The sequence below is a fragment of the Syngnathoides biaculeatus genome, chromosome 14, assembly GCF_019802595.1.
Source record: "Syngnathoides biaculeatus isolate LvHL_M chromosome 14, ASM1980259v1, whole genome shotgun sequence".
In the NCBI taxonomy this organism is placed as follows: domain Eukaryota; kingdom Metazoa; phylum Chordata; class Actinopteri; order Syngnathiformes; family Syngnathidae; genus Syngnathoides; species Syngnathoides biaculeatus.
Genome location: NC_084653.1, coordinates 16,347,309 through 16,362,392, shown reverse-complemented (window position 1 = coordinate 16,362,392; position 15,084 = coordinate 16,347,309). Strand labels below are relative to the sequence as shown.

At 40.7% G+C, this 15,084-nt stretch overlaps 1 protein-coding gene across 2 annotated transcripts in view; it reads right to left on the bottom strand.

Moving 5' to 3' along the window:
• The window catches only part of gulp1a (GULP PTB domain containing engulfment adaptor 1a), a 63,753-nt gene that overhangs the window by 9,967 nt on the left and 38,702 nt on the right, over positions 1-15,084 (bottom strand). Inside the window, exons 2-3 of one of the 2 annotated variants that reach the window (XM_061842680.1) lie at positions 13,292-13,369; positions 2,788-2,849 (exon numbers count right to left, since the gene is read on the bottom strand). In XM_061842680.1, the coding sequence (XP_061698664.1) occupies positions 2,788-2,849; positions 13,292-13,319 (90 nt within the window). In that variant the 5' untranslated portion in view covers positions 13,320-13,369. Of the gene's footprint in view, positions 1-2,787; positions 2,852-11,796; positions 11,801-13,291; positions 13,370-15,084 lie in introns of those variants that run through there. The other variant, XM_061842681.1, reaches the window with a different exon arrangement.

Below are 15,084 nucleotides of genomic sequence, written 5' to 3'. Positions count from 1 at the left end.
CTTTGAGGGGAAGACCAAAGCAAAGGTTGATGGATGTTGTGAGGGAGGACATGAGGACAGTGGGGTTCGAGAGGAAGATGCAGGAGATAGGCTAAGATGGCAAAAATGACACCCTGTGGCAACCCCTAATGGGACAAGCCGAAATGAAAAGAAGAAAAAGAAGCTTGTATGTAGTTGTATGTAGTTGAAATTTATTCTAAAGCAATGTGATGCCAATTCTGGAAATGTCCTGACACACCTTGACCTAAATCAAGTGGGCAGAAAACTAATTTTAATGAGAAGTCATAAAGAAAAACAATCTATAAATACTTTACTATATGGGACAATTCATTACACGGCAGAACAATGAGCTAGTGGTTAGCGTGACTGGCTCACAGTTCAGAGTTTTATCACATCCACCCCTGGCAGGCATATAAAGCTCAACAGCTGATCCTCCTTATACTCATCTTTATAGTTTGAACTCTCTCTTATTCATACGCACACATCTTTCAAATCATTTCACATTTCAATTCACCCCCTGCAGATGGCTTTTCCGTGCTTCCCAATGCATGAACAAGACTGCCATAAAAAAGCCGTAGATAGACTTCTGCAGCAGCTCTATCATTCTCCAACAGATGGAGCCATTAAACACTATGTGCTTGTGCAGCAGGAGCAGCAAACACTTGAGTGCATCAGTGAGCTATATAGGTAACCTCTTCCAATACTAGATCTCATAAACACAGGTGTTTGCCTCTATGGTAGCCTTTTCTAATGCTAGACCTCATAAACACAAGTTTTGGGCTCCAAGTACAACACGGGAGCTCAAGCAAAACTCTGATTGCTTGTGTCTGTGCCACAGAATTTGTGTGTATCATTCCAGGTTTTAGTTTTGCTTGGAGCTTGGCTTGCCAACAAATGATCCTGGACTCATGCGGCATGAAGCTGTAGTCTATAGGTGAATTTTTGTCTTGCATGCACCATTTAACCCTATAAACGATGCTATGCTGTATCCACACACTAAATTACTTATTTTTATTATGACAGTAATTCTTTGTTCCTGCGCATGCCATTGTATAAAAGACAATCGGTTCTCCGAAGTCTAATAGCAATAAAAAGTAGAGGAAACAAAATACGTCCTAAAATATCCATCTAATTAAATTGGCTGTGTTGTAAACGTGCAGTGGGACCATGTTTCAGCAAAGATTTCTTACTGAAACATCACTTTGTGCACAAATGAAGAAAAACAAATGGGTTTTCATATGAGGATGTTAACACTCAGCAGTGGCATGACAAGTATAACTTTGTAGCTGACAAAAGCCCAGAATAGGAAAGGAGAAGTGATGGCTCTTGACCAGCACGCTCCGTTAGAGACTGAGGCCGTTTCAGAGGGCAACACCGAGATGAGTGGATCATCCATCACTGACTCATCCAGCAGAAAAACAAACCATTCTTGTCTCTTTGCTAGGGGATTGTGCACTATTAAATGAGATAAAATGTGCAGCGATTTCCACTTGGTAATAGTCCATTCAAAGTAATGATCCACTAAACTGTCTCTACACAGTTTGCTCTTCCTAGCTGGAAGTTTTTTATGGCTTAATTAATTTGATCGGTTTTAAAATCATTGCGCAAATGAGACACACAATCTGAAGCAGCAATGACATCTTGTGAGTCTTTCTTGCACTCTTATAGCCACAAACAATTAATGATATATTGAGCTATTTGCCCGCTGATGGGAACTGAGCAGAGCTAAAGGTGGCAAATATTGAACTCCCGCCCCAAGAAAACTGAAGCCTGGAATAATAGTATCTGTAAACTAAATGTAAACAATCCCAAAATATCGATCCATCCATCCATTAGCTTGAGCAGGGACACCCAGACTTCTCAAACCCCAGCCACTTTGTCAAGTTCTTCTGGGGGGATCCCGAGGCGTTCCAAAAAGAGCTGGGAGACAAAGTCCTCCAGCATGTCCTGGGTCGTCCCTGGGATTTCCTCGTAATAGGAAGTGCCTGGAAGACCTCAACATGGGGCCGAGAAGGAGGCATCCTCATCAGATGCCTGAGCCACCTCAACTGGCTCGTCTCAATGCAGAGGAGCAGCGACTCTACTCTAAACCCCTCCAAAATGACCACGATTCTCACCTTATCTCGTAGAGAGAGCCCAAACAAGCTGCCCACTAAACTCATTTTGGCCGCTTCTATCCAGGATCTTTTTCTCTAGGTCACGACCCACAACTTGGGACCATAGTTGAGGGTTGGAACATAGTTCGACCAGCAAACTGATAGCTCACCTTTCAGCAAACGTCCTTAACCACAATGGAGCGATACAACTGGACCTCATGTCGATTTAACGACCTGATTGGAATCGGCCGATAATTCTCATTTCATGCTGATTGGTTTTAATGCCATAATTCGCCAAGCCAATCATTGACATCACTGATTGGGGCCTCAAAAAACATTTACCAAGTGTCGCCTAACTGCACAGTATATCTGAATCCAAAATCTAGTTTATTTTTATATATCAGTATTTTTTGTGTGTTTTCTTTTTATATAATACTGTACTTATCTGAGAGCCAATAAAGGTATTAAAAAAAAATGGGACAGACAAGCAATGGCCGGATTAGACTAGAAGACAAATGAGCTCTTTCATGGTTGCGCTATGTCAGACTTCTGAAATAAAATCTAGTATTTCGATACTAGTGCATCCCATTTTTTTAGAATTGTTTTACAATTTTAAGATGGCACAAGATTTTCACCACACTGTTGCTCTACTCCACTCGAAAAGTAACACAAATAAGGAGTTGACACATACCTTAGCGTTGTAGGCTATGTAATGCTTCGCCAGGGCCTCGGGCGTGTGCATCCATGATTTCTCTGAAATGAAAAAAATATATATCAGTACCCATTTCGGTGAAGTTGAAGTGTAACACCCATATCAATAAACGGGCTGAATTTGAGCATGATTTCACCCTTCCGCTCTATGTCAGCAAAGGCTTATGGGTCTCTTTAACATAATCCTTGTGGTCTCGAAAATATAATCCTTTGGAGAGATTTAAGAGCCCTGTTTTTCCTCTACAATGTGGTTAGAAGATAAAGTATAGTTTGAAAATCACTACGTGTGTACCCCGTGCCCCCGTAGCTTCTTTATTGATTTGTATGTAAAGTCTGGTGTTCTGTGGCAAAAATAGTACAGTGAAGTCTTGAGATAAAAGTGTAATTGGTTTCATGACCTCTCATCCCAGGGAAATAATGGAAACGCTGTCAATCCGCTCCAGTCTCCCCCCAAAAAACATGTTTTTGTCATCATTTTGTCATACAGAAAACAGCCCTCTATAATATTGTTCTCCATGAAAAAAAAATTAATCTAAAGAATTAATACAATTCAGTTGATCACAATTAACTCATTGTGACTCTTGCCGGCCTGACTTGAAGTATAATACAGTCAATTAAGTGACTCAGTAACATTAGTTATTTTTTGGCAAAATATAAATAATTTATGCTTCTTAGCACTTATGCATTGTCTGTCTTGTCTATGAGTCAATGATGTTGAAATATCCATTCTGTAAAACTTCAAGTTTTAAAGGCAGTTACACAGTAACACCACCACATACTTCTTCTTTTCCTTTCGGTTAGTCCTGTTAGGGGTCGCCACAGCGTGTCATCTTTTTCCACCCAAGCCTATCTTGTGCATCCTCCTCTCTCATACCCACTGTCCTCATGTCCTCCCTCACAACATCCATCAAGCTTTTCTTTGGTCTTCCTCTCGCTCTTTTGCCTGGCAACTCCATCCTCAGCACTCTTCTACCAATATACTCAGTCTCGCCACTGGACATGTCCAAACCATCAAAGTCTGCACTCTCTAACCTTGTCTCCAAAACAACCAACTTTGGCTGTCCCTCTAATGAGCTAATTTCTAATCCTATTCAATCTGCTCACTCTGAGCGAAAACCTCAACATCTTCATTTCTGCCACCTCCAGTTGTGCTTCCTGTTGTCTCTTAAGTGCTACCGTCTCTAATCCGTACACCATGGCCAGCCTCACCACTGTTTTATAAACTTTGTCCTTCATCCTAGCAGAGACTCTCCAGTCACATAACACACCAGATACCTTCCGCCAGCTGTTCCAACCTGCTTGGACCTGTTTCTTCACTTCCTTACCACACTCATCATTGTTCTGCAGTCCTCCACCCTCGCTATCTCTTCTCCCTGTAGCTTCACTCTTCTCCCTCCACCCTTCTCATTCACGCACATATATTCTGGTTTACTACGTCTAATCTTCATTCCTCTCATTTCCAGTGCATGCCTCCATCTTTCTAATTGTTCCTCCACCTGCTCCCTGATTTCACTGCAGATCACAATATCATCTGCGAACATCATGGTCCAAGGGAATTCCAGTCTAACCTCATCTGTCAGCCTATCCATGACCACAGTGAGCCGGATGGGGCTCAGAGCTGATCCCTGATGCAAACCCACCTTCACTTAAATTCTTCTGTTACGCCTATGCCACACCTCACCACTCTTCTGCTGCCCTCATACATGTCATGTACTATTCTAACATGTTTCTCCACCACACCAGACTTCCACATGCAGTACCACAGTTCCTCTCTTGGTACTCTGTCATAGGCTTGTGTAACCCCACCACCTAGAGTAGATGCTATTTCTTAGCGTTTCAAATTATATTAGCAATAAGCAAAAAGACCTTGAGGAAAAGTTATGTTTGTAATACACATAGGTTTCTTAGTTTGATACTTCGTTTGACAGTAACAGAGAGTGTCTGTTTTTTAAGCTTTTTTCAAGATTTGTTCACCCTCTGACAAACTGCTGCATGTTGGGAGGTATGCTGAGTTTGCTGCCATAATACAACACTCATCTCAAAATGTTGTTCGCAAGTTAAACCAAAAAATAAATCTGCCAAATGACAACCTGTGACTTGAAAAATGTGTAAGGTAGGTAACACATATTGTAAGGTACATCAAAAACACATTACAGCAAGCAACAAAACAGTTGTGTACGGTCACTCTTGAGATAGGATGGATCATTATTAGTCACTGTGTAGGAATGACAGTCATTTGTCAGCAACCGATAAGAACTCCTTTGTTTTACAATCCAACCATTAGTTGCTTATCAGTGTTTACAAGCACTCTACTCCTTTATTCTAGTTGCTAAAGTTTTTGCAAGCTCTTTCAAGGTGAGAACAAATTAACTGTCCCATCTTATGCGCAGGCATGATGATGCATTTATCTTAATTAGTGTCCATTTGATGATCCTTATTTGTAATTACTTAGCTTTATATTGAAAACGCAACAAGAGGACAAACCTCTGACTTGATTTTGACGGTTCACATTATTCAGACTGAGTGCAGCATTTTGTGGCATCTAATACTGACGCAATTGTGGGCTCAGGAACTGTAGCAATGAGTGCTGTTGTTGAAGGTTGTTCTATTGTAAGGGTGCTCAATACGTTGATCGGATGGAATAATGTGACATTAAAAAAAAGACATCAGCCTATCATCTGTTCCATCGCTTGATCGATATTCATATAGTTAACCTTGTTGACATCTGAATTTTTCTGACATTTCGGTCATCCACGTGCAAACTGGTGCAAAGTATGTCAGAACTAACAAGCTAGTTTATGACTTGCCTCAAATTTTTATTTCATGTTGTTTTCTCTTAAACTTATGAAAGGGTATGAAAACGAGTGGGGGACCTGAAGCAAGTATGAAGAGGAAAATTTAACACTTTCAAGGGGAATGGAAGGAAGTGTATTTTTTTATGACGACATCTTTGAAATGCGAATGCCTCATCTGCCAGTTTGCCATCACATTTCAAAAGAAGAAAAACATGGAGCGGCATTTTAAGACTGCACATGGAGAATTCATCCATCCATCCATTTTCTTGGCCGCTTATCCTCACAAGGGTCATGGGAGTACTAGAGCCAATGTCAGTTGTCAACGGCATGAGACAGGGTACACCCTGAACTGGTTGCCAGCCAATCGCAGGGCACATAGAGAAAAACAGCCACACTCACATTCACACCTAGGGTCAATTTAGAGTCTCCAATTAATGTTGCATGTTTTGGGGATGTGGGAGGAAACCCACGCAGGTACGTGGAGAACATAAAAACTCCACACAGGGAGGGCTGGGATTGAACTAGAGTCCTCAGAACTGTGAGGCCAATGCTTTACAGCTGCGCCACCATGCCGCCGCACATGGAAAATACATCACTAATTCCCCCCAAAAAAGCGAGCTGAGAAAGAAATGTGAAGAAACTAAAATCCCAGTTGTCTGGACAGCAGTTACTTTTCACAAGTACTTCAAAAGCGAAAAACACCACCGAAGCATCGTTCCGGGTGAGTCACATCATCGTCAAGAACAAGAAGTCCTTCCAAGAAGCAGAGATGGTAAAAGAGGCAATCCTTGAAGCAGCTGACGCATTGTTCTGGAACTTTGGAAATAACGCAGAAATATTATCTTCGATCAAAGCTCTCCAGCTGTCAAGAAGTAGAGTTACGGCGCTGTGACGCCATGGTTGAAAATGTAACCGAGACAATGTGGAAGGACATCAGAGATTGTGGATGTTTCTCAGTCCAGTTTTGGAACTTACTCAAAGAGCTAAAATACTGCAACATGAGGAAATGTGCTAACTTTTTGATTGCAATATTCGGATTCACTTATTTATATGTGTCCATCTTTTCCCACATGAAAATCATTAAGTCCAAGTACTGTTCCAGCCTCCCTGAAGAACATTTAGAAGTGTTCTTGAGGCTGGCTTTCAGCAGCTACTGTATGGACTATGCATCCCTGGCTGATTCACTTCAGTGGAAGTCATCGGAGTGAACTCAGGTAATGACAGAAAAAAAAATACAAGTACAGGTGGTAGTAATTTATAAAGCAGATCTTGGGGCTGAAAAGTTTGGGCGCCCCTGTACAGTGAAGAAAATAAGTATTTGAACACCCTGTTATATTGCACGTTCTCCCACTTAGAAATCATGGAGGGGTCTGAAATTTTCATCGTAGGTGCATGTCCACTGTGAGAGAGATAATCCAAAAAGAAAAATCCAGAAATCACAATGTATAATTTTTTAACGATTTATGTGTGTGATACAGCTGCAAATAAGTATTTGAACACCTGTCTATCAGCTAGAATTTGGACCCTCAAAGTATTGTTAGTCTGCCTTTAAAAGTCCACCTCCACTCCATGTATTCTCCTGAATCAGATGCACCTGTGTGAGGTCATTAGCTGCATAAAGACAGCTGTCCACCCCCATACAATCAGTAAAACTTGTAACATGGCCGAGACAAAAGAGCTGTCCACAGACACCAGAGACAAAGTTGTACAACTCCACACGGCTGGAAAGGGTTACGGAGAAAAACAGTTTGGTGAAAATATATAGCAGGGTCTTCAAATACTTGTTTTCTTCACTGTATGTAGTTTGGTTGTCATGTGCTGTATTACAGCCAAGACCTACGGTGGGAGGAAATCTATGTGAACCCATTAGAATTTCTTACATTTCTGCAAAAATTGCTCATCAAATGTAGTCTGATCAAGTAAATCGCAATTATAAACAGTCTCCTTAAACTAATGCTGCACAGTATTTTTTTTCCGTGAAAATAAATATTAACAGAACAAGGGGGCAAAGCCAAGCGAACCTGACCCATCAGTCATTTTTTCCAATACTTCTGTTTACTTGAAAAGTAGGTGTGTTCAAATAAAAGTTACTCTGTCCCATTGTTGAACACATGAAGAGTAATTGTTTAATTTTCATTTTATTTATCTTTTGATCTAAAACCAAAATGTCTTCAGTATACAGCAAAAAGAAATAAATTGATCTTTTATTTGTGCTCTCCATTGTTGAGTTCAACATCCATTATAAGGTACAGTTCTCCATCCTTCCAAGGTTGAGTTCTACATTCTAAATATTTTTGTAAACATTCAAGTCGCTAGATGAAATTAGCCTCGTTCGATGCAGAGCTCAGTCAGTGACAGAGGGAACATACAAGTGCTCTCCATCATGTAGGGGGAAAAAAGAGATGGGTTCCAAGAATAACCTTTTATCACATTTCTACTGACATCCCAAGAAGCGGTGGTTGGAGATACTACTGTACTGTACTCACTGGGCACGGTAGTCTATGCATACAATAGGCCCTGATTGGCGCTCAAATTTCCGGGTTACTGGTTTTGCATAGTCACTGTCACCACACATTGGTTGCACTGCCTGCCTCACTGCCTCCTGTCTGGTCCCATCCGGTCATTCAGTATTTGCTACTCACTTCCTCCCATCTTCATAGGGTGCCTTCCCAATTCACATACTGGATACCAGCGGTTCTCAACTCATGGGTCAGGAACCAAATATTAGTCACTGACTAAGTCGCAGACAGCTAGCAAATAATTGTAGGTGATCCTCGGTTTACAAGAGTACTGGGATACAAGGTTTACAATAGTATATCCAATAAACTAGTTTGTGCAACCATGTAAGAATACACGGTGAAGTGGTAAAAGGAGGTACGCTCAGCTAGCTTTGTACTTGGATTGTTTCATGTTTATGGTGTTTGGGTTATTGCCATTCAAATATTGACCGTTAATCATGAATTTACGATTACATTCCAGCTAACTATAAGTACGAGAGATCACTGTTGAGATATATGTTCTGTGGTTGTATTTTTGCAATTATTTGTAATATTCCCTACTAGAAATTTGCCAGTAAGATACGCCCCACACTGTATATTATTTTTTGTGCAAAAAATTGTCATGTGCATTTCTTAATCAGGAACTCTGAGTCGATTTCAACATGTAAGCATGTGTAGTTTAGAAATATACTCTACATGCAGCAGGTTTTCCAAGGCTATTTTCGAACAATGCATTTTATTTTTTACCTATGCACACTTGATTGTCAGCTAGTTATCCCAAGGTTACTTTTATTCGCTGTCCCCTCTTAAACCTAGTTTTGCCCGAGAGCATTTCCAGTAAAGGGAAATTCTGGTGGTTTGGATTAACAATGTATCCAATAGGTCATGTCATATGTCATATGTAGTGTACCACAGATGCATTATTTGCCTTGAGGATGCTAGTGGAAAAGTACAGAGAAGGTCAGAAGGAGCTACATTGTGTCTTTGTGGATCTAGAGAAGGCCTATGACAGAGTACCAAGAGGGGAACTGTGGTACTGCATGCGTAAGTCTGGTGTGGCAGAGAAGTATGTTAAAATAGTACAGGACATGTATGATGGCAGCAGAACAATGGTGAGGTGTGCCTTAGGTGTGACAGAGGAATTTAAGGTGGAGGTGGGACTGCATCAGGGATCAGCTCTGAGCCCCTTCCTGTTTGCAGTGGTAATGGATAGGCTGACAGATGAGGTTAGACTGGAATCCCCTTGGACCATGATGTTCGCAGATGATATTGTGATATGCAGTGAAAGCAGGGAGCATGCAGAGGAACAATTAGAAAGATGCAGACATGCACTGGAAAGGAGAGGAATGAAGATTAGCCGAAGTAAAACAGAATATATGTGCGTGAATGAGAAAAGTGGAGCGGGAAGAGTGAGGCTACAGGGAGAAGAGATAGCGAGGGTGGACGACTTCAAATATTTAGGGTCAACAATCCAGAGCAATGGTGAGTGTGGTAAGGAAGTGAAGAAACGGGTCCAAGCAGGTTGGAACAGCTGGCGAAAGGTGTCTGGTGTGTTATGTGACAGAAGAGTCTCTGCTAGGATGAAGGGCAAAGTTTACAAAACAGTGGTGAGGGCGGCCATGATGTACGGATTAGAGACCGTGGCACTGAAGAAACAACAGGAAGCAGAACTGGAGGTAGCAGAAATGAAGATGCTGAGGTTCTCGCTCGGGGTGACCAGGTTGGATAGGATTAGAAATGAGCTCATTAGAGGGACAGCCAAAGTTGGATGTTTTGGAGACAAGATTCGAGAGAGCAGACTTCGATGGTTTGGACATGTTCAGAGGCGAGAGAGTGAGTATATTGGCAGAAGGATGCTGAGGATGGAGCTGTCAGGCAAAAGAGCGAGAGGAAGACCAAAGAGAAGGTTTATGGATGTGGTGAAGGAAGACATGAGGGCAGTTGGGGTTAGAGAGGAAGATGCAGAAGATAGGCTAAGATGGCAAAAGATGACACGCTGTGGCGACCCCTAACGGGACAAGCCGAAAGGAAAAGAAGATATGTAGTGTACCATTTAATGGTGCTTTGAGAAGATTTTTATCGGCAATTACGAATTTTCATGGGCGCCACCATTTTGGCGAGTCAAATGACCTACGTGCGTTGTGGGCAGATGTGATGTAATAGGCGCGGCAACAAAGACTCACTTACTTTGGGAAACAATTATGCCCAGCGCTGATTTCTCGGATTTATCCTCATCAGATGAAGGAATAGTAGTATCGATTGATCGGGAAGACGGAGGAGTACTTCCATACAGATTTCAACCTGTGGCTGTAAATAATGTCGAATTTTCAGATAGTTGTCTTGACGGGAATGATGCGAAGTCTGACTACTCGGCTGACGCACGGGACATTAAGTGCATAAACAAAGACTCGGTTACATTCCTACACAATCAGGGACAGCGATGATTTCTTGGATTTATCCTCATCTGATAAAGAACGCGAGTCGGCCGACGTGCGGGTCACACCATTCATCCATCCTATCTATTTCGGAGTACGTCTAAGCCAGCCAGCGGAGGACTGCACTGAGGACAGCACTCGTGGCCATGAAGGATGGTAGAACCCATCAGTGAAAGGTAGGCCTTATATTGTGGGAAAGGTTGTTTTAGCCAATAGGGTGGCCGGGGTCCAAGTGATAATGAAATGGTCTTTGGCTTGGTATAAATTAATAATGCCTCCACAATAGCAGCACAGTAGTTTACAGTTCTGAGCACCCGGGTTAGATTTCAGTGTAGTTTTTTTTTTTTGTACGTGTGTGTCTGTGTGTGTGTGTGTGTGGAGAATTATGGAGTTTGCTTGTTCTCCCCGTGCCTGCGTAGGTTTCCGGTCCTTAAATGATTCTTTTTCTTCCTGGGCCGAACATGCCACCGAATATTTCGTGGATTATTTCTATTTGAATCATTGGAATTTTAGCAATACAGTAAGCCATTTTACCATGTCTGATCGTGGGAGTAATGACGCGACAAACCGGCGAGGATTTCTTTGTTGGCGCCCCGAGTACATCAAATCTGCGCACGTAGGTCATGTGACTCGCCAAAATGGCGGCGCCCATGAAAATTTGGAGTTGCCATAAAAATCTTCTCAAAACACCATTAAATGGGAGAGGATTAACATCACATTATTAAGGTACAGTACATATGACGTGACCTATTGGTTACATTATTAATCCAAACCACTAGAATTTCCCTGTAAATACATATATCAATAAAAATCCTAACAGTTGCACAGCAAAATTGTTTAACTAGAAAAAAGATACAGAGCCACTATCTGCCTGACTAGGCAGCCAAACAGAACAGAAAAAAAAATGAAAAAAATGAAAATAAGTATTAGGTTCTAATGTATGGTTTTATTTTTCTGTTTACTTCAATCTTACGTCAAGCCCATGTGCTCTGCACCAATCAGGAGAAGAGGACACCAGGGATATATGCACTCAGGAGATAGAATGCATCGATGGGACAGTGTCATCTCACACTAGAACCAATCTAGTTGAGAAATAGCTACATCCTGTAGTCTGGTTTAATTTAGAAGATAATCCATTCCAAGTCTATTTAGGATTTTTTTTCCCGTTTGCAATGATTTGCTGTTTCAATTGTATTCCCACGTGAATCCTTTGTTTACTTTGTCTGCTTCCTGGTGTCTAGTCTGGTATTTTTTCATTTTTTTTTTCCTGTCTCGCTTGACTCCCTCTGTGCCCTCGCAATCGGCTCCCTGAATAACCTTCCATTCATAATGATGACTTCTGTTGATGTCGGCCCTGTCATTGTCTAAAATTGTCAGTTTATCTTTCAATCTTGTTAATGAATCCTTTAGGGAACAGATAATACTCTAAGCGATGTGACGCATGCGGGTATTGTCAAGGCATTATCGGTCACAATTGTCAGTGATTTGAAGATTTTTTTCAGGGACATTTCTCCCTTTCAACATAATACAGATGAAATATCAAATACTATTATTACTACTATTATTTTAAGTGCTGTACAAGCACTGTAACATAACTAACAGAACTCTAGTTTCTTTAACCCTCCAGGTACCTGTCATACAATATATAATATATATATATATATATATATATACTGATCAGGTGCATTTTTAGTAATTAAAAAAGTATCATTTCCCCCAAAAAGAAACAAAAATACAAGTTAAAGAACTTTTATCCTACTTTTTTGTGCATTTTTCAGAAAGTAACACTTTTGCCTGTTAAAGACAATTGTTCTGTGAAGATATACAAATGTAAGGTACACTAATATGTCAAGACATGCCAGGCAATAATTAACCATCGATGTTGAGGAATGTATTGTGATGAGATAAAAGTTTGAAATGACTTTTTGTTTTAAATGAACCATTTTTCTCATGAATTACACTTTAATGTGGACGTTTGTGATTTCTAGTTTATTGTTTAATAAACTTACAAATAATTAAAAAAACATTTGGACATAGTGTGCATCCTACGATAGGGCATCAGGGTAACAAATAACACTGATAGTGTATATCGAGCATAAAGTGTACATACTAATGATTACTTCCAAAATGCAAATTCAATATGTAGAAGATTAATGTGGATGGGCAAATAAATTATGTCAACTAAACATCATTATAGCTTAGTTAGCCACGTGGCATTGTACAATTTTCCCCACAATTTTCAAAAATTCCCCTTCCCTGTTGACTTACAGCAGAAGCGCAAGATGCAGGACAGATGGCAGTAAACACATCAAGCTGTTTTTCCCCAAAATGCACCCCCGAATTTTCCTTTGTCTGCCCTTGGGCAGGGTCACCTCAAAAGTGCGTGCCGTATGTACATTCCTGTTAGGTTACTCATGATTATGATCGGATGTTTTTCTCTTCAGTGCCCCTTTTGTTTTTTCAAAGTGGTGCTACGCTGCACGTGTGAATACTTTATGTGACTTCATAATTTTTTTATACTCTTGTTTGTACTCATTTGATAGTCACACAAAAATTCTGAATGAATTGTTTAGACATAAGCGTTCAACTATGATATGGGCTAAAATTTATAATTCAACCAGTTCCATAATTTGGGCACAAGAGTTTTACTGATGTTAAGAAAACTGCACACATATTATAACACTTTTGTTGTTGTTTCTTTGCTCCTTTCCAGATGAGTTAGTGCGGTTTAAACCTAACTGGCAGTGTCTCCTCACCTTTTTTCCTGTTGAAGGCACGATTCATAGTGGAAAATGTGCAACGCTGTTCCTGCCGAATGTATTCCGATATTCGACCTAGGAGAGCAGAGGAAAAACACATTAAACTAGAAGTAACAGTCTAATGAAAACAGGAAAACAACAGTTTGTCAGCTTTCCAAATCCTGCAGGAGTGTGACCGAATGTATTCCTCTGAAGACCTTTTGCATTTACCACGAGACTGCCTCTTATTAAAAATCATCATTTAAAAAAACAGATTTTATTTCCTAACAAATATTCACATTTTTTTGCAAAAGAAAATGCTACGCCGAGAAGTAGAATTCATTATTCTTGAATAGTTGTGTATTCCGGTAACAAGAGATTTATTTTAGTGGTCCTGAACCCCACAAACACACTTGAAAACAGCATCTTTAATTTAATTTTTAATGTTCCAACAAGGGACTAAAACTGTGTCATTGAAATACTCTTACACTCGCTGCAAAGATGTTGACTGAGTAATCTAATTTCCTTTACACAACCAACATTTATTTTATTCTTTCTTAAACATATTGGTGTAGTCCCAACATTCAGTTGCCAAACTCCCCAGATTGAAGATATACCATTAAAAAAAATCTCCATCTCCATCTCGATGCCATACAGTATCTTACCACCCAACACTTTCGTGTAGTTGCATCAGTTATCCTGAGAGTTCAGAAACATCTGGGACTGGAAGTGCAAACTGTCCAGGACTAAGTAGCTAGTCAGCTACCACGTCCCCCACAATCAATATTCTTTATCCTTTTAATGTGGGGAAATGTGCAAGGCTGACCACGTAACGAATATCTTGGCCATCGCTGTTGCAAACAAATTAGCTTTTGCCCTGGCAATTTAAAAAATTGGAAATTTTGGTCAGGATTGACTGACATTTCCAATTTATCACAGGGAGTCTGAGCTATTATTGGGTCGAAGTTCATGTGAAAAATTATTATATTCAGAAATGACAAACTGGGTAATAGAGCTCAATTCATTCAGAGTCTTGAAGGCCAGTACCCAAAACCCAACAGTCAGCCAATAACTGCCTGTCTTCCATCAAGTTATGTGCACACGACTGAGTGGGAGTTGGGAGAATGATACAACTTCAAAAACTGCTGACTAGCACCTCCAAACAAGTTAGCCGTGAGTGGGGTTAGTGTTATTTGCAGGGGATTTTCCTGTGCTGTTAGAGAAACTCTGCATTCGATGCACACAAGAGTTGGTGTTGCCAGCAGGAGTTGCAAAGCATTGAAACCATTAGACAATTTAGCCTGGGTCCAGGCAGCACGGGGGCGAATTTGGAGCGCCCAACCTGGACACAGGCAATGTTCCTTGTCGGAGACCACTCCAGAAATCGGGGACATCGAGAAGAATAAAAAGCTACTCGTATGCAAAAGGAAAACAGTCAGTTACAAAAAATAGAAGTGAACAATAAGGTTTTCACGTGCAAATTTAAAAGCATCACCACCGACATTTTGAGCTGTTCTCAGATTTTCAGCACGTTTCCTCATCATTTGTGTTGAATAGAAACATAATCATGCTTCATTTTTGTTGGTTCTGCATCTGGAACCACTCAAGGACCTTGCACCTGCCAACCTGACTAGTCTGGAACTCTCACAGGACACAAAACAGCCTGGAATAAATTTAGGCATAAAACCATTCAGAGCTTTTTAGGCCTACAGTATGATTTTAGAATCCATTTTTGGGACTTACAAGATGCCTCTGCAGTGATTTTAGGACCAGTGTAAGAACTAAAACAGCAACTTTCTGGACCAGTTGCA